The sequence below is a fragment of the Tenrec ecaudatus genome, chromosome 5, assembly GCF_050624435.1.
Source record: "Tenrec ecaudatus isolate mTenEca1 chromosome 5, mTenEca1.hap1, whole genome shotgun sequence".
In the NCBI taxonomy this organism is placed as follows: Eukaryota; Metazoa; Chordata; class Mammalia; order Afrosoricida; family Tenrecidae; genus Tenrec; species Tenrec ecaudatus.
Genome location: NC_134534.1, coordinates 140481479 through 140509370, shown reverse-complemented (window position 1 = coordinate 140509370; position 27892 = coordinate 140481479). Strand labels below are relative to the sequence as shown.

General features: G+C 44.1%; 1 protein-coding gene across 2 annotated transcripts in view; it reads right to left on the bottom strand.

The window, feature by feature from the left end:
- Positions 1-27892, bottom strand: part of CADPS (calcium dependent secretion activator) — a 534502-nt gene that overhangs the window by 401249 nt on the left and 105361 nt on the right. For both annotated transcript variants that reach the window (XM_075549950.1, XM_075549951.1), the window contains exons 2-3: positions 19192-19305; positions 9103-9435 (exon numbers count right to left, since the gene is read on the bottom strand). In XM_075549950.1, the coding sequence (XP_075406065.1) occupies positions 9103-9435; positions 19192-19305 (447 nt within the window). The remainder of the gene's footprint in view (positions 1-9102; positions 9436-19191; positions 19306-27892) is intronic.

Sequence of the window (27892 nt, the reverse complement as noted above, 5' to 3'; positions counted from 1 at the left end):
GGGGTAAAAGCAGATCCTGAATTGAGGCCTGTGTGTGCACAATCTGACATTGCACTCTTGGCTCTCGGTTACAGAATGACCTTGTCTTCAATTACAGCACTGGGAGCAGCCCTCGCTGCCCATTGTTCACCGAATGGAAGGGACACGTTTTATGTTAAAACTCTTTGCAAAGCAAAGGGAAGATCTTATACCCATAGGTAAAGTTGTGGAAAATAAATAACACTTTCTGTTATGATGTGATTCCTTTTTTTCCCCAATGCAGTGGCATTTATTATATCTGTGAGATGTACATCATTCACACCTTCATTTGGAAGTTCTTCCCTCATTAACATAAACCCACCACTCCTTATCTGGGCTTAAACATTTGTTTACAGTGAGCTTACTAAGTTTTGCTTTATGGAAATGTTAACCTAAGGGAGCTATTTAGCATATTAGTAAAATTTGTGACTTTTTTAAGAAGCCAGTTTCTTTTCATGTGCTCAGTTCTTTTTTTAAGTGAACTTACTTATTTATTTTATCTTTTCTTTTCTTTTTAAAAAATCATTTTATTGGGGGCTTATATAATTCTTATCACAATCCATTCATCCATCCATGTGTCAAGCACATTTGTACATTTGTTGCCATTATCATTCTCAAAACATTTTATTTCTGCTTTAGCCCTTGGTATCAGCTCCTCACTTTTGCCCCTCCCTCCCTGCTACCCCCTCCCCTCATGAACCCTTGATAATTTATAAATTATTATTTTGTCATATCTTACACTGTCCGACGTCTCCCTTGACCCACTTTTCTGTTGTCTGTCCCCTAGGGAAGAGGTTATAAGTAGATCCTTGTAATTGTTTTCTCTCCCCTCCCCCTTTTAAAAATCATTTTATTGGGGACTTGTACAACTCGTACCACAATCCATATATCAGTTGAATCAGGCATGTCTGTAATATGTTGTTGCCCTCATAAATTCTACAGTGCATTGGCAATATCTGATAGCTACCTGGTTTTGGAAACAAAGTTTCACTGGAACACAGTCACGCCCATTGATGGCTCCCTTCATGAAAACGGCACAGAGACCGCATGTCTTTCAGGGCTGAAAATATTTACTACATAGACCTTTACATAAGAAGTTTGCCACCTGTTGGCTTCATGCGTAATTTTGAAACTTCTAAGTTTGAATTTTATGCATGCTTTTGTGGGTAGTGTTCTTCTTCCAAAGAATGACTGTGCTTTAATTTTGGGGTCACAGGGTGGGCCGGGATGGCCAGAACCAGCTTCTGTAAGGACTGGTCCTTGGGAGATACACCCTGAAGCCCTTGGAGTAGTCTGTCTGATAAGATGCTTTCTGGATGATCGACACTTTGGGCAATTGATACTGATTCTATCAGGTAGTTTATGCCAGCAGTGTGATTTAGGGTGTATATATATATATAGATAGATAGATAGATAGATAGATAGATAGATAGATAGATAGATAGATAGATATAGATATTTGCTTTGGGAGGATGGAGTCTGAATAATTGTGGTCAGAGGTTCTACCTGTGTGTGTGACTGACTCCAATTAAAAAACTGGCTACCAAGGCTCAGATTTGCCTCCTTGGCTGGCAACCCTTTGCATGTGTTGCCATCTATCACTGCAGGGAGATTTAAGCATGTCCAAATGAAATGAATGTGTGGAAGCCTGCACCTGGTGTCTCCTGGATTTTTCACTGATTATTAGCCATGCACGGGAACCATGAGTATAACAGCTTTTACGAGTCCTGTGGGTTCTTCTAATGAATCGCTGAGCCCGAGGGTGATCTGGGGACTCCCAACACGCTGGGAGCCCCTCAGAAAGTACTCTCGCCGTGAAACACAGACTTCCCAAGGCTGTGGTCCCAAGACACCCTCCAGGTTTAGATCTAAACTCATCCACAGCTCAGTTTTCAGCCCAACAATGGCCAGTCAATAAAGGGAACCCAAGCGTTAGTGAGATACACACAGTTTTGCATAATCCATCTTCTGCGAACAAGGGGGCAGCATTTTTCCAAGGACACAGTTCAGCAGGGCAAGGAGAGGAGGAATGGAGACAGGAACCACAGGGACAAGCAGAGTAAGTGATGTCACATGGTGGGGCTGGATCGCTCTGAAGGGGATGAAACAAAACGTGGACGCACTGTTGCGTGGGAAACTGGTGTTCTAGACTGTAAACCTTCATCCATTCTCGATTCCTAAAAGTTAAAAAAATGCCTCTGAAGGTTTAAAAAAACATATGTGAAATGTAAAAATATGTCTTTGTGAAGTAGTAGGTTTAGTTCCTGGCACACAACAGTAATTATGTGGCTGTTATTATTGTTGTTGTTCAAATTGGAGGTTGAAACACAGACCACGAGATCTCTGCGGACAATTGTCTCACATAAAAGTTTGATGTAGAATCACTCACTGGTCTGGCTTGAAAAGGAACAAATCGACTTTATACATATTTTCAGTAAGCTTGACATAAGATGAACAAAACGTTTTCTTAATATTGGGGAAGTAAGGTTGCATGTTGTGGGAAGAAAGTGAATACTAATCACTACCATGGAAAGCCACGGCTGGTGGAATCTGTCGGCAGGATGACTTGGGGCCATGGTCTTAGCAAGTCTGTGCTTCACAATGCGAGCACTTTCTGAGGGGTTCAAATGTGTTGAATGCCCCAATCACCCTAAGACTCGATGTTTCACTAGAAGAACACACAAAAAAGATGTCTCTTTTCAAGTCTGTGCTAGACGGCTCCTAACAGATTTCATCATTGGCTGAGAAGTGGCAAGAACCAAAAATACCGTTTCTGTCTCCCTTTAACTGAAAGCACACCTCTTTAGCACCTCTCATTATAATGTTGTGGGACACTGCTTATGGACGTCTTTAAATAAAAGAGCTGATTTGTGATTCCACTTTGGCAAGTAAAAGAGCAGATTGCTAGAATGTTTCAAGTAGTGTCTAAGCCTATGACCCCCGGATGCAAGATACCCACTGTCTTACAACCTTGACCTTCCCTAACAGTCTCTCGGTCACAGTAAGTACAAGCGGACAGGAGCAGCTGGCCACGTGCTCAAGGAAGAGCTGAGAGAGAAGTTTACAAAAATTGTGTCGTCATCATCACAGAATTATTACTCTAACGAGTCCTCTCTGGCTCTGTGCCCTTACTCCCATCCCATTCCTTTCACACTCAAACGCTCACTGCCATTTAGTCTATTCTAACTCACAGGGACCTTTTGGGACAAGGAAGAACTGCCTCTGTGTAGCTCTTTATGGAAATAGGAAGCCTCATCTTTCTCCCAAGGAGCAGTTGGTGGTTTTGAACTGAACTTGTGCTTAGCAGCCCAAGTGGAAACCATTCTGTTACCCTGACTCTTCACCATACTTTTAGTGCCCTCTGATTTTGCCCCTGCAACCTGAGCAGAATATTTGCTGTTACACACATCTTATTCTCTCTCTACAACCCCAGAACACTGATTTTAAAGTACAGCTGGCAAACAAAACCATCTGATCACTGTGAGAGGTAGCATGTGGTGTTGGAAGGAATTTAATCTTTGACTTCTTTTCTCCATGTGATGAGAGAAACAGGTTGAATGAGATCAGAGGATAATTTTATGTTTGGAAGAATACTGTGAATCCCTCATAGGATCCATACAAAAATATGAGTGGCAGCAAGAGGATTGGGGTCTTGACCTGAGATGTCTGTTCCTACACTGAACTTTGTACCTTAACAGAAAATGAGTGAAAGAAACACCAAGCACATGCTCAGTATAGGAATTTATGTCTTGGAAGGCTACCCATTCCTTGCATTGTACATGGGCTGATTTAGACAAAATTTAATTGAGCATCTATTTCTTGCCAGGCATTGGGTTAGATGTTAGCCATTCCATCAAGACTGCAAAAACTATAGTCTTTGCCTTTATATAGATAATACAAATAAAAAGTTAGACAATAACAAAATAAGTATGCAAGGTGACTTCAGATGATGCTAAGTTCTCTAATAGTGGTAATAAACAGAACAGTGCTTTGGAAAACAAGAGGCAGCCTATATTAGACAGAATGGTCCAGGAAAAACTCTCTAAAAGTTGATACCTGAAGGAGTCAGCCCTATGAAGACAACAGGATGAGGTATGGCCTCTTGTGGCAGACAATGTTAAGATGGCCCTGGAGCCAGTTCCCTCATCTTGGGTTTGGTCACCTACTCTAGCTCCATCCTCTGGGAGATGATCAGCTACTTTGACTTATTTCTGACTAACAGGATGTAACAAATAGAAGTGATTTTGCAGATGTAATTAGAGGTCTAAGAAGTTGACTTTCAGCTACTTTCTAGGGAGATTGTTCCGTATGGGCATGATTTAATCGGGGGTACTTTGAAAAAATGGTTCTAGAAATAAACCTGAAGCAATAATTATTAGCTTTATTTTGCTGACTTTGAAGAATTCTATATGTGTAGGGAACTGAGTCTGCCAATAACCCTTGAGAACGTCGAGGCATATGCTTCCCCAGATGAGCCAGCACATGATAACACAGCCCACCTGAAACCTTGATTTCAGCCTATCAGAGCCCGTCTAGAGAACTCAGCTAAGTCGGGCCTCCGCTTCCAACCTACAGAACCTCTGAGGCAGTAAATTGGTATTGTTTCAAGTCACTAAGTTTGTTCAGCAAACAACAAAAATGAACGCCACACCTGAGGCAGAAGGACTACAACTATAGTTATTGGGAGGTGTTTGGTGAGTAATGGAGAAGAGAGCATGTATCATTCTAGAACCAAGTAAGACCATTTGGGATTTATCCCTGACACCTAAACATGTAGGCTTATGCACAGGAGGCATCCAGAAACATGCTTAATGAATAAATGAAATGATGTTGAAAGGAATAAATGTAATTCAGTGAAAGAATACTGTTGAGTAATAACTCCTAAAACTAGATTCACATTGCCAACTACCTCGCCTATCCCCTTTGACATATTGCTTCAATAGGTACCCATTAAAAGGCCATCATGTGCAAAGAACTGTCGGCGTTGGCGGGATCCAAGAAGTGGAAGGTCACGGAGACTGTCCCCCAAAGCAAGTCTTCAGCCAACAACCCCGTGGAAAAGTCTAGACCAGGAACAGTGTCTGTAGTTATATGGAGATTAAAGACTCAGTAATGAGGTACAGATATAACTCAGCAATCTGGGTCACAGCTGAGAGCATGATAATTTGAGGTTTCTCTTTGGAGTCTAATAAACTCTCTGAAAGGCTGCCAAGTGCTAATCAAGTCCCAGGAAGGTAGCACTGTAATAAGACAACCACGTCATCCAAGGCCACGGGGATGATGGTTTTGAGAAAAGGAAATGAAATATGGAGAAAACTATCAGTTCAATAATGATGGAAAACTCAATACTGAAAATGTAGAGGTATTGATAGATTGAGAAATTTTATCCCATGACAAGCCTCCGGGACTTTTCTGACAACGCCTGAGAGATTCAAGGAGGAGAAATGAACAGAATACTGGCATCCTCTCTGATATGGAAGGTAGGTGCTTGTTATCCCGACTGCCCATCGGGCACACGTGAGGTGGTGTTTAGAGTCATGCCATTGACTTTTCCAAGAACGAAGAGGAGGTTGGTAAGAGGGCAATCACAAACCCTCTCAGTGCCTTCAAGGCAACGCTGACTAATAGTGACCCCGCTGTGGTCTTCAGAGACCGTAACTGTTTATGGGAGTAGAGAGTCCAGCTTTTCTCCCTCGGAGTTGCTGGTGGTTTATAAGTGCCACCCATTCGAAACACAGCCCAACACGTAACCACTCATTTCAAGAGCCAAATAAGGGGAAAAAAACAAACAGATGAATGAAAAACCTCATTTTCTGAGCTCAGGCTTATCCACAGTCATTGGAAATTGGCTGGGTTGCTTCCCTAAGAAGAACTTATTTGAATTTTAAAATGTATTAACATGTACACTTACCTCCCTCTAAAATGTACTCCAGAGATGTTTCTTAGAGAAAAAGGTATGCTTGCTTTAGAATGAGGCAATTGTGGATAACTTAAGATTTTGTTAAGAAAGCAAAGGGTTAAAAGTTGCAGAAAACTGATACAAAGAGGTTTCAAATTGAAGCCAACTTTATAGGCTACTAAGGGGAAAGAAGGGGCATGCTGACTCATAGCTTTAAAAGGTTTAAAAATACTTATTAAACACTGGAGACAAATGGGTGCATAAGCAAATGTGGTGAAAAAAACTGATGGAGCCCAGCCATCAAAAGATATAGCTTCTGGGGTCTTAAAGGTTTGAAGGTAAGCAAGCAGCCATCTAGCCCAGAAGCAACAAAGCCCACAAGGAAGAAGCACACCAGCCTGTGTGATCATGAGGTGTTGAAGGGATCAGTTATCAGGCATCAAAGAAGAAAAAAATCATATCATTGTGAATGAGGTGGAGTGTGGAGTGGGGACCCAAAGCCCATCTGTAGGCAACTGGACATCCCCTTACACAAGGGTTGCTGGGAGGAGCTGAGCCAGTCAGGGTGCAGTGTAGCAACGGTAAAACCTACAACTTTCCTCTACTTAAATGCTTCCTTCCCCCCCCCAACCCCCACTATCATGATCCCAATTCTACCTTACAAATTTGACTTGAACAGAGGATGTACACTGGTACAGATAGGAACTGGAAATGCAGGGAATCCAGGATGGATGATCCCTTCAGGACCCAGTGGTGAGAGTGGCAATACCTGGAGGGTAGAGGGAGGGTGGAGTAGAAAGGGGTAACTGATTACAAGGATCTGCATGTGACCTCCTCCCTGGGGGACGTACAACAGAAAAGTAGGTAAAGGGAGATGTCGGACAGTGTAAGATATGACGAAATAATAAATTATCAAGGTTTCATGATGGAGGGGGAAGCTGAGAGGGAGGGGAAAAATGAGGAGCTGATGCCAAGGGCTTAAGTGGAAAGCAAATGCTTTGTGAAGGATGAGGGCAACGAATGTACAAATGTGTTTTACACGATTGATGTATGTTTGGATTGTGATGAGAGTTGTATGAGCCTCTAATAAAATGATTTTTAAAAAGAGAGAGATAGAGAGAAAAGAGAAAGGAGGAATCTATAAGTGCAATGCTACCTTGCAGGATGTAAGAAGCACTGTGTGGCTGCATGCCTACATGCCTGCATGCCTACATGCCTGAATACCTGCATGCCTGCATGCCTGCATGCCTACATGCCTACATGCAGCCTGGCAGCCAGGAAAGAGGAGTTAGATAAACCAGATCTATGCTTTGCTGCCTGGCTGTGCAGATTACAAGGGAAAACAGTTCTAGTCAGGTAGGGGCCCTTCTAGGGGTGGGTACCAGAGAACTCAATGTTTTACATGAAGGTAGTGTTTGCTTCAGGTGTACTTCCCACAACACTGCCGGTGTAAGATGATTGGAAGGCTTATCAAGAAACAGTTTCTATTTTAATTGTATGTTTACATTTTAATTTGTAAGATTCAGGTTCTGATCTCATTGGATCAAGACTTTCTGGGGCCCTGGAGGCTAGATGAACCCCTTAAACTATTGTCCTGAGATCATCATTGAATCTTTAAATCAAAAATATTCCCTGAAGTCCTCAATATAAACTGCTCATGGATACCACACACACACACACACACACACACACACATACACCCCACACACACACAATCATGGGTCTGTCACAGGACCCGGCCATGCTTCATTCTGAGGGTGTCTGGGGTTGCCAGGATTCGGACCAATCCTGGAGCTGCCAAACCAGGCCCTTGAGAGCTGTGGGTAGAGAATGAGCAGTTCACAAAGACCCCCTCATAATACTCACTACAACATGCCAATGACTACACGGTATGCTCTCAATAAATAATCAATGTATCAATGAGAAGATTCGACTGATAATAAAGGACTCACTTTAAATACTCCTACACGAAGACAAGCATCCCATTTTGGCAGAGCCTCAACCCCCTCAGGTTCACTTAGCATGACTAATATAGGCCCCCAAGTATCCACTCAGGGAGTGTCTGCCTCCATAGCTACCTGTGGATCCACAGGTTATAATAGAGCTCAGAAATCTCAATCAGAGAATGGAGCCTACTAGGGAATGAACCAGCTTCCTGGACACAGCATGTGTATTTCATGTCTCTTGTACACAAAGCAGTTGTCTTGTCAGGCATATGGGTACATAACTATAGAACCTATCAGACATAAACTTTCACAATAAATACCCATGCTACTGATTACTGTAAATACTATACTGTGCTTTCTGTCAAAAAGGTTTACCAGACAACAGTGTATGCTCTGATTCATAAACATCAGCACACAGTCTCATCTATCATAAGTCTCTTATGTGTTCCAGCATCCTCTGTTGCATTTTCTCCCCAAAACACTTCCCTGAAGTGCATCACGGTCCCCCGAAACACAAAACTAGCACTAATAATAGCAGCAAGAAGCAGGCAAAGGGAAAGGATCAATGAGGAAGTTAAATGACAAGAAGGTGGGCCAACCAATGAGGGCTATTGCTCTCCATTTGGGCATGTTTGAGACCTACCTTGTTTGAGATGCTTGAAGAAGAAGCAAGCCAAGACTCCGATGTGGCCTTTGCACAATGACCTTATCACACAAAGTCCTACTGCACAGAACGCACTGCGGACACTAAGGGACGCATGACTATATATGGTAATGATTAGCCTCGGACCTATAGAGACTTCTTGGTTAAAAAAATCACTCTTGGTGACCAAATGTTCAAGCCAGTTGTCTCCCCAGCTGAGGAAACGAAATGCAATCCTCTCAACTGGTACACACCACATATTTTAAAGGTAGGAACATCCTTTTAAGAAAAAGACCATATATATAATTTTGATATTACAGCACTTTCAATGGAATGGGAGTCAAGCCCTATTGGAACAGCCAACATCCATTAGACATAGTAAACACAGTTCCCAGAGACCAGTATGTTTTTAAAAGCTCATAAGAATACTTTTAAGAAGAAAACCATGAATATATTCTAACCTAGATGATACTCAACTGTATACCAGTAAATTGCGAGATACACTTTTTTTTTTTTTAAGTAAAAAGAGCAACTACAGAAGTCATCTTGCAGCCCTGCTAACCCACAGGTCTGGGTCCAAGGAAAAGGCAACTTACCTGGCAGGCATTGTACAGGAGCTGGTGTTCGAACTTCTTGATCCCAAGAATGTTCTGGAACATCTCGTAGAGTTGCTCCTTGCTTAGAATCAGCTCGGAGGCCGCACTGGCCGTCATGCGGGCCTGCTGCTTCCTGGGGTCCTCTTCCCCGCGGTAGATGGCATCAAACTTGGCCATCCAGGAGCTCAGCACGGTCTCCTTGCTGAGGCCATCAATCTCGGGCAGGCTGCGTACCCTTTTCTCGATGTGCTTCTTGAAGACCTCTCGAGAATCATTGGCAGAGCAGCCCCCACTCTGCACCATACGGGCCACACGGTCACTCTTCAGAAAGACCTGAGCAAAGGCAAGGCGAGGAGCGAGAGTTACACATGGCCCACGGAGGCCCAGTGCACCAGGGCTGGCCACCGGGCCGACCGCCTCCCATGCACCACCACAAGCGGAAGGAAAGTACCGTAAGTCCTACCCCGTTCCGTTCCCAGTGGTGTGAACTCAGAGAAGTCACTTTCACATTTTGCGTGTGTCCAAATATGCAAAATGAGAGCCACAGCGGAATGCACTGGGTCCTTTGAAGAGTTAAGTGAGACAAGACTATCGTGCGAAGCAGCTCAGAAGGAGGGGAAAGTACAGATTCTGAGCTCAGCCTGCCTGGTTGCCTTCTCTGGCATGGGGTAGCTGTGTGGCTTTTTACAAGTTAATCCTCTGGACTTCAGCTTCCTTATCCATAAGATGGGGATAACAATATACCCTGCATTATAAGTTTTCCTAAATGACGATAAAATGAGCAAGACACGAGAAACCCTTAAAACAGTACCTGGTCTACATCCCATGCCATATGAGCTGCTGCTACTGTTTTTGGTATTTTGTTACATGTCACCGATATGGAATAAGGCACATAGCTCTTAAACGTCCACAGAGTGATAGTCAGCATAACTCAAACTGGAGAAGCTTCAGGTTCAAACTCTAAACTCACTGCCACTGAGCTGATGCTGACTCATAGTGACCGTATAAGAGAAGGTAGACAGTTTTATGCGTTTCTGAGACTGTAACTGTTTATAGGAGTAGAAAACCCCATCTTTCTCCTGCAGAGTGGCAGGTGGTTTCAAACTGCTGACCTTTCAGACCACAGCCCAACCGTAACCACGACACCACCCAGGCTCCTTTGCTTCATGTCTGCCTCCCATCTGTGCCCTTGCGCCTTTCAACATTATCGGTACCTAGGACAGCGCCTAGCACTGAGCGCATGGAGAAGAAAGGGAGGTGGGTTTGGTATTCAGTCCATTTTGTAGCTGGAAACCCAGGATGCCGGAGGTGACTCCCAGATGGTTTAACTACAAAGAACACCCTTTTGGTTCCACCCTGGCTCCTTCCTTCGCTTGGTTCCCCTTGGTCGGGGTGGAGAACCCTTGGTTTGCTTTGCTGGTGCTGCCCGGGTCCTGTGACCAGGTCCATTCACAGAAAAAACAAAACAAAACCCACTGAAAACAGTTTGCCTCCGCTCCAGTGCCCACTGATGAGAAGCTGACATCGCTACATGGTTCTGGGGTGCAGTACATGGTTCTGGGGTGTTGCTTCCTCTTCAGAGAGTGGGCACAGCTGACATTTTTGAGCTGTGTCCTGGTCACACTTCAGAAAGTGCATAAACACCCCGCAAGAGATTGAGCAAATGTTCGCTCCCCTGTCAGCTTTCCAGAAATGCCCTTATTGGCCATGAGATCGTGCTGCTTACAGGGCATCTCGCTGGTTCCTGGGCTGTCACGAAGCCCTTCCTGGGAAGAACAGATGTTAGAAGGTGGGATCCACTCATTCTCGACTTAATGAACTGATTGAGAAAGAAGTCTTGAGAGCTTGCTTCAGAGGCTAGAGGCCATGGCCTAGTCCCCTGTGCTAGAGAGCTGGTACTTTGTTGAGACTGAATGGTTCAATTTAAAATCAATTACAAAGAAAGAGTTTCAAATGACTCCTCAGGCCTTGTGGGTCTTAACAAGCTAAAGAATGCACCTGAAAGCCTGCAATGTTAATGCAGATGGTCTTTCCATTTAATACATTATGTATCTTAGTTATGGGTCTACGTTAAAAAAATTATAGTTTTGAGGCAAACAGAAGTTTCTGACGTGGTTCATAGCATGTGTCAAGAGCTGTAAACTATGACCCTGGGCCAATTTTGCCTCTAACTTGCTGTGTGTCCTTGGTAGGTCACCACTTTCCCTCTATGATTCTTCAGTCTGTTTATTTGAACATGCATAAACTGCTAGGCTTGCCTTTCCAGCTTCGGTGCTGACACCCTTGTTCTTTGGATAATTTGTTGGTAGAAGGCACTGTCTCCGGTGCTAAGGGGAGAATGGTGGGCAAAAAAGACAGATTCAAATGACATGATCCCTATATGTCATTCTAAAATCCCAAATGTAATTGAAATCTGAAATAAGTGCTACCCCAGGTATATACAGGGGCCCATGAGCTCCTGCAGCCAGGAATCTATTCTAATCTATTGCTCAAGAAAGACTTCCTGTAGGAAAATTCCTATGAGAAAGGTGGAAAGGTGAGGAGAGTGTGAAACGATATTTCATAGAGAAATGACAATAGATTACAAAGACAGACCCTGAAGTTTTGAGAGAATGAGCATGATACAGCAAGGCATTGATGGGGAGGGGAGTGAATGGTGCAAGATAAGCAAAGCGCACCCAGATGGTTAAGAACAGGAGAGCCACATGAAGGGTTGATATTCATCTTAAGGACACCTGGAAGCCATTGAAGATTGTACATTGAAACATGGCATAATCAAATCTGCATTCTTTGACGTAATTATGGAGATGAGAAAAGAAGGAGGTCAAGCGACCAGACAGGTCAGTTGAGAGCCTTTGCTGCAGTCTAGATCAATGGTGACGCTGACGGAGTCGTGAAGAGGTCAGTTCTAGTGACCATCACAGAGAGAAGTCTTGGAAACAGGGAACTGATCATGGAACCATGCTCCCCTTCCATCTGCCCACAGGCCCCACCATGAGCTCTCACCACATATTTTACCTCCTTTGCACATAGTAGCCACACAATACATGTTTGGTGAATCACTAGGTAGATGACCTTAAACAAGTCCTGTAACTTCTTTCAACCTCCTTTGCCTTCACTGTCCCCTGTGGTCAATCCAGTCGCCTTCTTTGACAGGAACCAAACTGAGGGAACTCTGAAACATGGAGATTGCCTCTGTCCAGAAATAATATATGACTGCCAGACCACAGCCGGAGGGAAGATAGGTGGAATATCAAGACCAAGGAGGGAAGAGGTGGAGGAGTGAGGCAGCAGGACAGACAAAGGGCCAGATGGCAGTAAGGCAGTCATGGGGCGAGAAAGTAGCAGCAGGAAGCAATTTCCCAGTCGTATCATCTGTCTTGGCTCCTCAGCCAGCCTGAGAAGAAGTGGTGCCTGGGCCAGCTTTACATTGTAATGGACAAGACCACTTAGTACTGATGGTCCTAAAAAGTGCTTGAAACTCATCTGTGCTGGGCACTCGGTTTTGTTTGTTTGGGTGGCTGTCACAAGAGCCTCCTTGCAACTCCAGGCACTGTCCTATGAGGGCACACCCATAAATCCTCCATGCTCCTCTGCCAACTTCCAGACAGTCCTAATGGAAGATGGAAAATAAACCAATAATATGGGATCATAAAGGGCAGTCAATTCAGCGACTCGACCTCATCCATCAGGCCTTCCTTTCATCACCAGAGCCAAGCAGCCTCAAGGTTGCTTTAGAAACAGGCAAATAACTCGGGATTTAGCAGGTAGACTTGTTCCACTGTGAGGCTGGCCCACTCCCCATTTCCTTTCGGGTAGGCTGAGAAGACAAGGAAGTCATTTTCCTGCTTGTACAGGCTTACCATTACAGAATAAGTCAGAAAAGGATCTTGCTGTTAGTGTAAATAGGATTCTTGCAAAAATCTGGGTACTATTCAGGAATGGTGCATAAATCGTGGGAGGCAGTAGGCACTGAACTGTGTCTAGGGGTGCGGGCTCTGATAGCAGACCATTTGGGTTAAAATCCTAGCTCTAGATCCTTGCTAGTTTTTGATTCCTGATTTTTCTTAACTTTGGTTAAGGAGCCGTGGTGGCATAATGATTACATGTGGGGCTGCTGGCAAAAGGCCAACAGTTTGAAACTATCAGATGCTCCCTGGAAGAAGCACAGGGCTTCCCACTCCTGTAAAGACTCTCAGAAACTCACGGGGCAGTTCTACCCTGTCCTATAGGGTCGCTATGAATCGCATTGACTTGATGATGTTTAGGCTTGGTTTCCTCACCTTTAAGATGGGGATAATAACGATCTATCTGGCAGGATTTGGGTGAGATTCAATGAGATAATGCATGTCAACTGTCTAGCATGGGGCCCGAAACAAATTAAGACTATAAGGAAATCTGGCTGTTATTTTATGATGGAATACTGTGAAGCCATGCAAACTATATTTTTTATTACCATCAGAAGATATCTATGTTATACAAGTGCTATGCCAGAGGTTTCCCGTGGTAGGGGTTAGGTGAGACTGCAGTAAGGTGTGACCTTGAATCGAGAGCACCACAGGTAAAAGAAGTTTCACAGATGAGAATGTGCCACGTGTGTGACATTGGTAGAGATAGGAATGAGAATGAAATCCTGTGCTAAATAAAAGGAATAATTCATAACTTGTATTATTTGATTAGAGAGCCTTCAACCAAGTACTTTAACTGTTGTCCTGTCTGGTTGTGTCTATGTGTGTATGTGTACATATACATACCCGGGCAACATATATGTATATTTATACTATATATATAATATATATGAACCCACTTTATCCTGACAATCATTTTACAAGGACAGTTCTACTATAGATAAAGAACCTGACTGTGACTCAGGTCCCACAGTCAGTGTGTAATGGGACCATTCATGTTGAACAGAATGGCTGTTAGACATGACTCTACCCATCCCTTTGACCACGCTACCTCTGCCTCTGCCTCTTCCTTGTGCTTTCTCCACAACAACACATGCCTTTAAAATGAGCAGTTATTCCTCTAGGGATAAACCTAAACCCATAGCCACTGAGTCTATCCTGACTCAGTGATGCTAAGTCGAGTTTACAAGATAGCAAATCTTTATGTGAGCAGATGGCTTCCTGGCTCTCCAGCAGTGTGGCTGGAATGTTGGAATGATGGATCTTGTGGTGTGCAGCCTAACCCACAAAGTCACCAGGGATCTATATCTGCTTTAGGGTCCATATGCAATTACAGTGGTTTTGCTTAATGGAAACGACATTGCTTCAATATCTGGGTATGATTTGATCGATGATTTACTTAAGGTGACAATAAAGTCAACCATAAGATTCCAGTAGGTGTATCATCTGTGCCTAGAAAACTTACAGTTCTTGCCTTCCCGTATTCTCCTTGTTGAGATAACAGTATCTCAGTGCTTTCCCATTGCTCACAGTTTTAGTGGGATTATCAACAATAGGACCTTGTCCTTCCTTAAGGACCCCCAGTTGTGCAGGGGTTAAAGTGCTTGGCTGATAACCAAGAGATTGGCTGTTCAAACTCCCATGGGTGTGCTCCACTGGAGAAAGGTGTGACAGTCTGTGCCCACTAATAGTTACAGCCGATTACAGATGTCCTTCCTTCAGGTGCGTTGGGCCCTGAGCCTGGCCAAGGGGAGCTTCTCTCCTGAGGATGACTCTGAGTGGCTCAAAAATGGAGTGCAGTTGCCATGGCTACATCCCGGGGATGAGGTAGGTCCTCCCTCTACCCGACGTCCTGAGACAAGTTATCTGACAGAAACCTTATCGAAAGCCTGCTCAAATTTAAGATTATAAAGTTATTATTATTGTTTTAATTTAATCACAGTTCATGCCTACATCATGGACGCCTTCACTTCCCACCAAGTCCCCTGCTTCCTTCCAGCGGGATCTGAATGAGGGCATGTTCACCTTTCTCTGATGCTAAGACCAGCATGTGAAGGGACCAAATTCCATCAGGGGACACAGGCGTGAGGAAAAGGGATTAAAGGGTTCATATTTTAGACACTTGTCTTTGAAGAGTTGAGAGTGAGAAAAGGTGTGGGGTCTTAGGACAGTGGCTGGGCTCTGATGTCATAGGAATGTGGGTGTGGGAGCAGCACAGGGCCCCTCTGGGCATCTCTTGTGCACCCAGCCCTCAAAGCCATAATTGAAAGGATTAAAGGATTAAATTCATGCTCTGCTTGATCTGCTCAGATAGCCTGGGCCACCAGGAAAGAACAAAATAAACCTGCCTGCTCTCAACACCACAGGGAATCTCAATTTCTTGTCATCCCACCCAGCCAAGGTTCAGGCCTCCCCAGCTGGCTGTGAAAGCTTGCTGGCTTGCTTCACACTGGATTGGATGCACACAGGTGGTAAACAGCAACACCTCCTCGATGACTGCTATTTTTTTAATGCTTCTGTATGGCTCCAGCACGTTGACAAACCAATCCTGTCAGACTTTCTACTACAGGGCTCTCAGAACTTTGGGAAGAAAACCTTACACTATTTGTCTTCCCAAAGTCATTTGCTTTGGTAACTTGGGATAAAAAGATTTAGAGATGTGATATGGAGTGGTGTGTGTGTGTGTGTGTGTGTGTGTGTAAGTGTATGAGAGAGATTAGAAGAATGGACTGTTGGTTTAGCCTGCTGAGCATACATTTCCATTTGTTTGTTAACCCCCCAAAAAAACCTACCTACTGCCCATCTTTCTCCCGAGCAGCAGCAGCTGGTGGGTGCAAACTGCCTACCTGTTTAGCAGTCAAGTGCTTTCTCCACTGTGCCACCTGGGCTCCTGTGTTCTGTAAAAAAAAAATCTAATTTCTTATAAAGACCCACTATACTTTCAAAGTGAATGGTTCAAGTGAGGCTGACCTTTCTCTCAGACACTCCAGAGGTGGTGTCTGTCTGAGGCCTGACTCTCCACAATCCCAGCCACTGTGATTGGATTAAGAATGTCAATCCAGCCGGTCCACCCCAGGTCTTCTGTGGGACTCGCCGCAAGGAGGCATTCTCTGTTGCTGGGGTTGCAAACCTGGCGGGACCTGAACAGGTGTGCTAGTTAGTGTTCCCAAGGGAGAGAGGCTACTGGGGCATGAAGCCAACAGAGGAGAATGCAGAGCTAAGACATAGGAGAAGCAATACTCACTCGGATGGCACCTTTGGTGTCTCTGGATCGATACCTGGGCAAGTACAGTTTCCTTTTTGGTCAGTTTGAACTAACTGCCACTTGTAACTCAAATTGGGCTGGCCAAGAGTGATGCTGACCGCGAAGGCATTGGACTCCAGAGTCAGATGAAGGAAGGGCAGGGTGCCTAGCTCCTCTAGCAATCCAGAGTGAAGGGAAAGGGAGAACGAGCAGGGAAAGAGACAGGGGACTCCCCTTGGCCCAATGTCTCAATTGGGGATTCTTGCTTCATCGGTTTAGACTTTGTTGGGATAGTCAATCTCAAGACTTCTAAAGCTTTATTAATGCGGACAATAACTAGTTCTTAATACCCCACATGATTTAGTATGTGAATATGGATTTATGTATTTCATATATAAATTTCCAGCAATTTGTCAATGCCGGCTGATTTTACCAAGCTAAACAGAAGCTCGTTAAATTAAAATAGTCACCCTGAGGAAAACATGAGGTTCACTGTAGAAGCCCATTATTGTCCAGCAACAGTGCTCTGACTCATGGCAACCCTACAGGACAGAGTAGAACTGCCACAAATCTTTATGGGAGCAGACTGCCATCTTTCTTCCTGGCAGCAGTTGGTGGGTTCGAACTGCCAACCTGTATGTTAACAGATATGATGGTAATTTCCAGATGCTCAATATCACATTGATGACTATTAATTTTTATTCTAATTAATAGAGCAAAATGGCACTTTCTTTCCATTTACTTCATTAGTCAAATGAGCTTTCTAATTAATACTAACAACCTACAAATTTATAAACACTTGCGAATTGCTCTAAACATAGAGACTAGTAATGAGGGTCTGCCTTGTCTGACAAGGATCTTCTCGTTACCCTCTCCTGGGTAGAGAATTTGGAGAAAAGCGGGTGGGGATGGACTAATTTCATTGCCTAGCAGTGTCTGAACTAAGTCTTCTGTTAAGTATATTCAATTATCAAACTGCCGTAAGTCAAGGTTACTCCCAATCTCATGTCCACTGTCCATTAAATCCAGCCCCCGAGGGGCCCATGTCCAGTGCTCATGGGTGATCACCACGGCTACTTGTGAAAAGGGAAAAGGAAAGCTTCAGTTGGGACAAATGTAAAAATGGAACCTGACTTGGACATATGAAGGGGCGGAGGTATAAACTGAGTCTGTGGTTGGACCCAGGAAACATCAGAGACAATTGCTGGTTTCTGATTATATATACTAATTAGCAAATGAATCAATAGCATGTTCATAAGATCATTGACCGATCCAGCTGCAATCTAGCTTCATGAAAGAAGTCAAACCACAGGAGGGGAGGAGAATTTTGCTGAACCAATTTTTAAATGAACATTTTCAAAGCTATTATTATGAGTTGCATCGCCCAGTGCGCAGAGCACGGGCAAAGCAGAAGCACCACAGTCTTTGTTTTGAAACAATACACCATTTAATTGTTAAAAATGAAAAAGGAAGGAAGGAATCCCACGGTGGGCGGTGGCAGTGGCGGTCAGATTTGTTGGCTCCTGTTATGTTTAATCTTACAATTTCTTCTTCTTCTTTTGAATTGTATATGACAGGATTCATAAGCGTGTCTGTGCTTGGGTTGGTTTCTAATGACTTTTCATCTGCCTAGACACCAGAACGTGGATCCCAAATACAGGGACTCTATTTGATTCACACTTACATAGCTTAAAGTAAGGTTAAATGGCTCATAAAGGTTCTAAAATAACCATTTGTGAGCAAGCAAATAAGCCCCAGATGATAGGAAATGAAGCTTGAATGAGAAACTGTCCTTGTCAGGAAAAGGTGACCAGTAGGAAGACATGGCACGTCTGATTCATTACTGGTGGATGAACAATCGCCAACAGGCACAGAGCCACAAGAAAGAAGACTTTCACACCACAGGGAATAGACTTCGGCGGGTATCAAGGTGGAGAGGGCAGGGACGGGCAGATACAGCAAGAGGCTAGGGGGCTGTCGGGTATTAAGTGGGTGTAGGAGAAGAAAGTACCCCACAAGTGGGAAGAAGAAATGGGTGGGGGTGGGGTAAATAAACTATTGTGAGAGGGTGCTGAAAAGCAGTTCCAACTGTTGAATCAAAACGTATGATCCAAAAATGTAAAACGCCCACCTAATTCACAATAGCAATTTCTTTAAAAAAAAAAGAGTGCTCGCTTTGGTAGCACATATGCTAAAAACTAAACAAAGAATGTGTATAAATTTAACAATGCATATGCAATTACAAATCAAACTTTCTGATAAACTGCTACTCTCTAGCACTGATACATTATCTGTGAGACATCAAAGCAGAGGTTTTCTTTAGGAAACAGTATAAAGGGGCCCTTTACAATGTTCATGGGAAAAATCCCATTAGCTTCTAAATCCATTTTTCCACACACTTTGGAACCCCCTCATATTTCATTTTGGGTTGTGCTATATCCTCTAGAAAAGAAGTCTGGGACACTGTAGTAGAAACAACGACCAGAGAGCTATGTAGACACTCTTAGGGAGCACTGGGAAAGCTGCCGCTCTCGAGTCAGTTGAAGTCTGCTGGAAGCATTTTAACAGGGTGTGACTAAGTGAGGGACTTAACTTCTCTGAGTCTCAGTCTCGTCATCAGGAAAATGGGACTAACAGGCTATTGTGAAAATTAAACAGGAAATCAGATGTAAGGCATGCAGCGCGCTACTTTGTATGAATTTGTTTAAACGAAATCATTCAGTAAAGATTAGTTTCTATTGACACTTTTTCTCCCAAACAAAACACTGATTCCCTTAAAACTGCTTTGGTTATTTTCCAAAGCAGCCAACCACCAATCACTTTGCCGAGGAGGGACTGTCCTATGGATGGACAGGGCCATCGCTCTCATGGACCAGCATCTGAGAATCCTGGGGCCTGAGGCTTGGGTGGTCTTGCATTCTCTCTGGGAGGTCTTACCTCGTAGTAACTCTGGACAGCGTTCATGAAGGCTTCATCGGCCACAATCTGAGTTTCTCCATTGAGGAAAGCCTGGAAGCGGTCCTTGACTGTTTGCAACTGCTGTTTGCTGATCTGAAAGAATAGGAGAAAGAGGGGGCAGTGAGCACTTGTTCTGGTTAAAGATTATTGCTACTTTACACTGAAAGCGCGCCGTGGTATGCTGGCCAGCTTGGACAGGCTCGAGCGCACTGATGGTTAAAGTTGCAGGAATTCTGTGGGCTCGTTATTAAAGGGGAGCCCTGCTGGTCTAGTGGGTTGCACGTTGGGTGGCTGATCACGCGATCAGTTGTTCGAACCCACCAGCCACTACTTGGGAGAAAGATGAGCTGTTTGTTCCCACAGAGATGACTGCCTGGGAAGCCCAAAGGGGCAGTTCCACTCTGTCTTCCATGGTCGCTATGAGATGAAATCAACTAGATGGCAGTGAGTTTGGATTTGCATTGGCTGCTAAGCACAGTCTTTTTTTTTTTTTTAATATAAACTTCAGATGAAAAACAAAGGTAACACGAGCTCAAAATGCATGGCCTCCTGATGGTTGATCTCATTTTGCGTTTCTTTGAACTCTTGAGGTTATCTGTGTCTGGGTTATTGGTATGCTATCTCTGGCGGGCTCCCACACATCTTTTCTCCACTCCATTTTCAGGGATGTCTCACTGGCAGGGTAATGGCAGAGATTACAGTATTATGGCAAGGCCACTGGCAAATGCAATAAGTAAGGTGGTTTTGCTGTTGTTTAGAGATAGTTGTGAGACATTTACCAGAGACACGCGCTGGATAGGGCGGCCCCTCTGCTCGTTTAAAATACCCCACTCAAAGAGCTTCAAACGGTTTTGCTACTGGTACACTAAGATTTCAATACAAGTCACAATTCTGGGGGATGGCGTAGATAATTTTGGCATTGGTTATGTTCAATTTCCTGTTTGTACCAGCCCATCCCTGCCTTTCCCTTCCACGCGGAAAAAAAAACATCTCTGCAAAAGTCTTCCCCGTTACTTCTCCTCCACTCCCAGCAGGACTTGTCCCAGCAGCCTCCATCTCAACATGAGCACATGATGGCAAGACGCCTACCCCAAGCCCTAGCCTCTGCTACAGCTTCCTTTCATGTGATTCTGTAGTGCGTGCTTACTTTTCATACTTGTTACTTGTTATTAAGTTCGTTCCATAATTCATCTCTTCTTGCTATTCAGTCCATCGGTGGTTCCCCAGAGCCCTGCTTAATGTCTTACACAGGGCGGGTGCTGGTTAAGTGAATGGAGACAGGAACTTTACGATGGGTGAGTTCTTTTAGGGTCCCCTTACGTCAGTTCTCCTCCATAGAGAAAACGTCAGCCCCAACCCGTGTCACTCGAAACGCTATTTGTACAAAGTGACCCTTCCGACTTGATGATCAAACAGTGTGTCCGCGAACTGCTGCCTCAGGAGGGAGGCGAGAGCAGTGCAGACGCACTCCTTTGGCTCACGGGGATGTTTGGGACAGCCCCTGATGCTCTCGGGGCTAGCCAAGAAAAAAAGAGCGTTTCAGAGCCACCTTTTCAGAAACAATTACTACCTCATTCTCAGTTTCACTTCCCATCTGGAATATGGTGGTTATTCCAATTACCCACTGCCTCTGGATGGTGTGATTGTTGTTGTCTTTTTCTTTTAATGTCAACTCAGTTAGGTTACCATTTTCAGTGGTTTCGTGAAACACTAGTCTAGTTGCTGTCCCACAATGTAATCTAATATAAAATATAAAGTTATGCTCCATCATGTAATCCAATTAATCAGTCATGCGAGGTTAGTTAGTGTAGAAAGGATCCTAAACATTATTAGTTTTGAGTTATAAGAAGACAAAAATAGACTCAAGAAACACACACGTCTGAGGGAGGGCAGAAGCCATGCGAGGACCTCCAAGAAATCAAGGAAGACCCAGGACTACTGATAAGGAAAGAGGTGATACACTGACGCTGATTGAGATAGACTATGAGCCCTGAGAACTGTGGGAGAAATAAATTTGTGTTCTTTAAGGCCGCTCACTTGTGGTAGCTGTGGTGTAGCAGCAGTAGATAACTAGCAAGATTGGTTATGGTTACCCAACACCCCTGAATTTGATGAGTCGCTAAGTAAATTTTTATGATTTAATAATCATAATTAATATTATTAGAGTGTGTTCTATTATTAGAGACAATACAAGTCTTACTATAGAAAATTAAGCTTCAGGATCTTCAAGTCTCCATGTCTTTTTGTCTCCTAATCATGAAAACACAAAACAGTGTTCCAGAAATAGGCCTGGGTGAGCACTTAGGTGCTTCAGCTAGTTTTGAGACGTGGGGCTGCTGTGAAGGAGTAATGGAGTCAGGGATCGATACGAGAGATTTGGCTTTTACCAGGTTCTTGTCTGTTGCCAGGGAGGCTACCTCTGAGCCCCTTCAGCTATTTAAGCAGGGAGGAGGGGAAGCACCACCCTCAGTATCAGCTGCCCAAGCTGGCTCCTGGGTGGCAGAATTCAGGCAGATGTCCAACCTTCCCTATCAGGCCTGACACCAAGGGGCTCCGCTTCTCTGCTGGGCTCCTCAGTGCCCTGCAATGGCCCCCTGCAGCCCCATGGCTCTCTGTGGGGTGGCAAGCCTGGACCGCAGAACGCTCACTTGTGGCTAGTTATCCTTTGCTGTTCCGACCCACGGTTGTGAGGATCAGAGGAGTTGCAGAGAAAATCATAGTTACTTTGTATGCACTTGAAACCACTTATAATAAAATACGAGAGAGCAATTTATTTGCTCATAAAAATGACAACATAACATGAATTTCTTTTAACTGGCCTAAGTAAAAACCCTAACCGCACTGAGCCAAAGCCGCTGGCTGAATTCTTTGCTCAGAGAGCCTCCTAAAGTAAGTCCTTACCAGGTGCCGTGGTAAGATGTTAAGCCAACTTGAAGGTACCTGTGAGGAGGAGGTGCAAGCGGAGTCCAAGCGGTCAAAGAGGCGGTAGCAGGGTGATGCCTCTCAGGAAGTGTGGCCTTTAGGTAGAGAGACAGTGAGACGTCTCTCTTGGGCCCTTTGCCCTCCTGCTTGCATGGATTCTGTGTCTGCCGCTATGGGTGGGGTGGGGGGTGACCCTATGTTGGCCACCAACCTGGGAGCTGTGGATGCCCTGTCATGTTCCCACTGACCTTGAAGACACGTGGTTCTGGAACCATTGACCTGTGTTCATTGTGCTTCCAGCTGGACCTTTGGGCTCAGCCCCCTGCAGCGATGGGGGTCTGGAAAGGGTGCCCATCAGCATCAGACCCCTAGACATGAGTTGGACTGGGATGGGATACCTTCTCGATGTAAAATTACTTCTTGAAGTAAAGCTCTTTCTTATACATATTTGAGTGTAGGTTTTGTTTCCCTAGACAATCCAGCTGAACATACCACATTTCTGTCATTTGGGGAGAGTAGGGTGAACAGGCAGAAGATGGGTTTTGTTTTTTCCTTAAATGTTTAAGTAATTGAAATAAAGTCAGGGGCCCTGTGACTATCCAGTGAAATAGACTGTTGGCCAGGGTCAAATCCATGATTTCTTTTAGAAATGTGCATCATACTCACTTATCAATTGTACAGAGCACCTACCATCTGGACAGCCCTGCCCAGGCCCTGATGTTCCCCAATTCCTGACCTCATAAAGCTTCTTAGTCTGGGCCACCTAGAGAGGAACACAGGGAATCAAGGTTGTCTTCAGGGGCTTTGTTGCCCAGATGAAGAGGAGAAAGCATACCATCCAGCCCACCCAAATGTTTTTGGATTTTTGAGGAGATTTAGAGCAGGTTCTTGCTCAGGGTGGCCTGACCTTGTAAGATTGTTGTGAAGATTAGCTGGCTAAAGAATCTGCTCACTGCAGACCTGGCTCAGAATGAATGCTTACTAAATCTTAACTGCTGTTAATATTAATTACCCTCTTCTCTGTGTCTGTATGTATGTATGTATGTATGTATTTGTGTGTGTGTGTGTGTATACTGTGTCTTCTTGAAGTGGCCAATTAAGGTGCAGTATCCCCCACCTCCTGCTCCATATGGAGGAAAGAATGATGACAATAGAAGAAACATGGATGCAATTAGTCCAGTGGAGTCATGGACCACATGAACATGAGCCTCCACAACCCAAAGCCAAGAACTAGATGGCCCCCAGCTACCACTGCCAACCGCTTGAAAAGGGACCACATTAGAAGATCCTGGATAGAGCGGGAGACAATGTGGAACAAAACTTAAAGTCATAAAAGAGACCAGGCTTACTGATTGGATAGAGACTGGTGGAATTCCCAAGACCATGGTATTTAATTTAGATTTAGTCACCCTGGAGATCTGAAAGCAAACTCTCCTCCATGGCTCATTTTTCAAGCAAACAATAGGCAGGCAGATATATCTGGGAAGCAATACTGGTGAAGTGTGCATACCTTTAAATAGTCTGCCATCTGTGATCAGTTGTTGAAGGACAAGTTTTGCATCTCAAATATGTGCAGATCTTCCTTAGCTAACAGCTTCTGCCATGTTCTCTCCTGCCTAGATACTCTCCCTTGTTCTCCCAGGGCTGCCACCTCCTCCTCCTTAGGGATCAGCCTACCCAGCAGTGCCAGGGAGCCCCACCCCTACCATGCCAGGGCATTATGCATTTCCTTCTCCTAGCCAGTACCTGTCTTCTGGAAAAGTCATTCATTTCATTGAATTGTCCTTTGCACACATAAAAATCTACAGTCATCTATCTAGTTAATGCTGGAGGGATCTTTCCCGTGTAACGGACTCTCGTATCAAGATAACGAGCATCACTAGCAGCACCCCTGTGTCCTCGAAGTCACTGGACCACTCTGAAGGCAACCACCAGCCTGGCTGCTGCCATCATCAAATAGCCTTGCCTGCTTTCAAACTTGAAACAGTGTGGGCGTTAACTGTTCTTCATGTCCTCTCGTGTTTGCTGTCTTTCCCTCCGCGTTACATTGACGAGATTCATCCATATGGCCGGAGTAGCAATAATTTGTTCACCTTATTGCTGAGTAGTAAGCAGTCCATTGTCAATTCTGTCACCATGTAGCTACTCTGCAACGGAAGGGCATTTGGATCTTTTTGTCTAAGTGTGGTTTTCATTATCTATCTCCCCACACATATGTTTCACAAATACAAGAACCATGCATGGCTTGTTTGCTGCTGTGCTTTCCTCTGCCTGGCAGGTGATGTACCCCAAACAAGGATCTGATGAATGGATGATCGTGTTGTGTGCACAGTGCTAGGCTCTGAGGGCATAAAGTGAGGTAAAGTACCACCTTAACTCTCCAATTTCTTAATGCTTCTTTTCATGCTATACATTTGTCTGTAATTCTTTAGCACCCATTTGCCAACTGTATAAGGGAATGAAAACCTAACGACGGAGGAAGCTCATTGAAGCAGTCAGCCGAAGGGCCTACCTGGGGGACAGAGTATTTCTCTGGGTAAAAGTCAACTGATCTAGATAGGATTTGATCCTGGAGGTGACCTTGCATGAACAAATGGAAATGATTGACCCAGAGCCGCTGACAGTACAACTCTAAATAGACAGGCACGCTTCCATGAGCCACTAAGAAACAGAAGTCTCCTAAAATAGAAGCCCATCTGAAAGTGGCCAAAATATACAGAAGCCACTTGTGCATCAGGTCGGGATTCAGAATTGAAGTAATGAGCTCCAAGAGCAGAACATCTGAAAAGATGAAAGGTCATCATTGCAGAAGAAAGCGCTGCAGCTGCATTCTTGGTTCAGTCCCCCTCATTAACCAAGGCCTGGAAATTCCCACTGAGTTTTGGGCAGGCTGTAATTTGCTGGAGCATTCTAGAGAAGTGTGAAATGAGATCTACAGTGGGGAAAAAATGACACGTCCTAAGTACCAATCTCAGGAGAGATGGTGTAGAGGTCAGTGTGAACTCAGGTCACAGCATGACTTTAATAGACATCCTGGGGCAAGTAAATAACATTGGTTTTCTCCTCTAGGATTGGGGATAATTTTATCCCAACTTGAAAGGAATTTTTGAGGACCAGGTGAGGTAATATGTGTATATACATATTATCTGGCATGCAGCAAGAATTCGATAATAAAAACTACAGTAAGGATACAAGTTGCTTTTATTTTGGTGTCCCTATTATAGTAAGACTAGAAAGTCAAATGCTGGTGACATTGTGGTTCTTGCTGGGCTGTGACCCACAAGGTCTGAAGTTTGAAATCACCAAGGTCTTTTTACTTCCATGTGAGTTAGTCTCAGAAATCTCAGGGGCAGCTCTGCATGTCCCACAGTGTTGCTGTGAGTTGGCATCGATCTCCTGCAGGGAATTTGCTCGCAGCTATGATGGTCGTGATACTGGCAGACAGCTGTTGAGGGCCTTGTGGGGGAAACTTCTGAAATCTTAATGAGAAGAAGCATACCTGATGGGTGGTAGCCTTTTCTTTGCCACTACCTTTCCTTCCCCTGAGAATCGGCCTTATTGTCTAGAGCACTGGGGTCCGCCCTGCCGCCAGGAAGGAGAGACCCAGAGCACCCTGGATGTGGGTGGTCATGACCTTCTTGGCTATCAGAACAAACATTTGGCTCTCCCCACGCTGGTCTTCCTATTTGTGAGGGGAAAGTAACTCCCCTTTGTTCAAGTCACTGAGTGCTTTCTCTTACTGGTAGCCAGAGGGGTTTCTAGTGGAGACCCATGGCTTTGTCCAGCCATGGAAAGAAACACAGTTACTGAGGCGCACATTGGCCAATATGCCCCCACCACAGCCACCCTGCTAGTAAAAGAAGGGGGGAAATGCTAACCTCGGGAGAATGAACCTAAGTGATAGCATTCTAAGCATTAATGACAAATCCTTGACAGCGTGCTTCTGAGTGTGGAGACTGCAATGACACAGAGGTGACCTCCTCTACCGACAGTATAAGGTTAGCACTGTACACTGGCCTCTAGAGCTGTGCTCTTTCCTTCTTCTCATCTAGTCGTGGCATATGTAGATTCAAATATATTCAAAACCCTTGCCAGGGTATCAATCTTCACAGGTACAGCACCTTGACATCAATCACATTTATTGTGTTCTTCAAACATCACCATTATCTGTTCCAATTTTTTTATCACCCTCTACAGAAGTGGTGTTATATTTCTTTTGGAAAGAGAAATAACTATTTCTAAAGTAAAACATACAACTTTCCTCTAGTTCTTTAATGCTTCCTTGCTCCCTCCACCCCCCGACTATCATGATCCCAATTCTACCTTACAAATCTGGCTAGACCAGAGCATGTACACTGGTACAGATAGGAACTGGAAACACAGGGAATCCAGGACAGATGAACCCCTCAGAGCCGGTGGTAAGAGTGTCAATACCGGGAGTGTGGAGGGAAAGTAGGGTAGAAAGGGGGAACCAATCACAAGGATCTACATATAACCCCCTCCCTGAGGGACAAACAACAGAAAAGTGGGTGAAGAGAAACGTTGGACAGTGTAAGATATGACCAAATAATAATTTATAAATTATCAAGGGTTCATGAGGGAGGGGGAGTGGTGAGGGAGGGGCAAAAAATGAGAAGCTGATACTAAGGGCTCAAGTAGAAAGAAAATGTTTGAGAATGAGGATAGCAACAAATGTACAAATATGCTTGATATAATGGATGGATAGATGGCTTGTGATAAGAGTTGTACGAGTCCCCAATAAAATGATTTTTTTAAAAGAGGGGCATCAGCTAGTCTAGAGAGATAAAGGTAATGTTTATTTAATATCCTTTCCTTAAGGGATACCAAAAATTTATATTAGCCCATTAATTTTATTAACAAATTAGATATCTTCTTTCTATAATCAGATTAAAATATTTTCTACCCTTAAGAAAATCAGGCTCCTAGAGAATTTGGAAGTTGTATCAGGTTAACTAAATATTTACCTATTTACATAAAATTCTTCTCACTTTCTTTATTGTGTACCTGTTCATAACATATTCTGCAAAAGGTGTTTAAAGTAAATTTTATTTATTTGGCTTGAGGGAAAATAATTTATTTTGGAGAATGCACTATAGAAAAAGATGACTGGATGATTATAAACATAGAAATATAAAGGTCAAACGTAGTAGAGACAGGAAGTTTCAATGATGCTGTAGCCCTGAGCTGTCCTTTGGAGCACGGTCTCCAAAATTCAACCCATTCAAATAAGATCTTCTATATGTACCACCTGTCCTGCTACTCATAGTTCTTTAATTTTCACAATCAGAATAGGAAGACCAGTCAGCTGGGTTTTGCCCCCAGATCTATTGGAGAAGGAAAGAAGAAACAGTAAAGATAGACTCATGAGCCCACAGTGACAGATTCTATGACCTCAGAGAAAAGGGCAATCATTAACTGAGCACAGAGCCCTCAGTGTTGCAAACAGGAATCAGCTCTTAATTAAAGAGTCACACGGAATCAAGTCCTGGCTATCTATTGCAGAAAGATCACAGCCCCGGACACCATACGATGCACAATTCTCCTCTGAAAAGTGATGTCACCATGAGTGAGAATCAGTTCGATGGTAACTGGCTGTGTCATCTCGGAGGGAGAACTGGAGCATGAAGGAAGAGTGGACTCTCATGTAAACAATAATCCAGTGAAAAAGGAAAGTAAATGAGACAAAGGAATCTAGAGAGTGAGTGGGGGCTGGTGTGTTTTGTGCAGGAACGGTGCA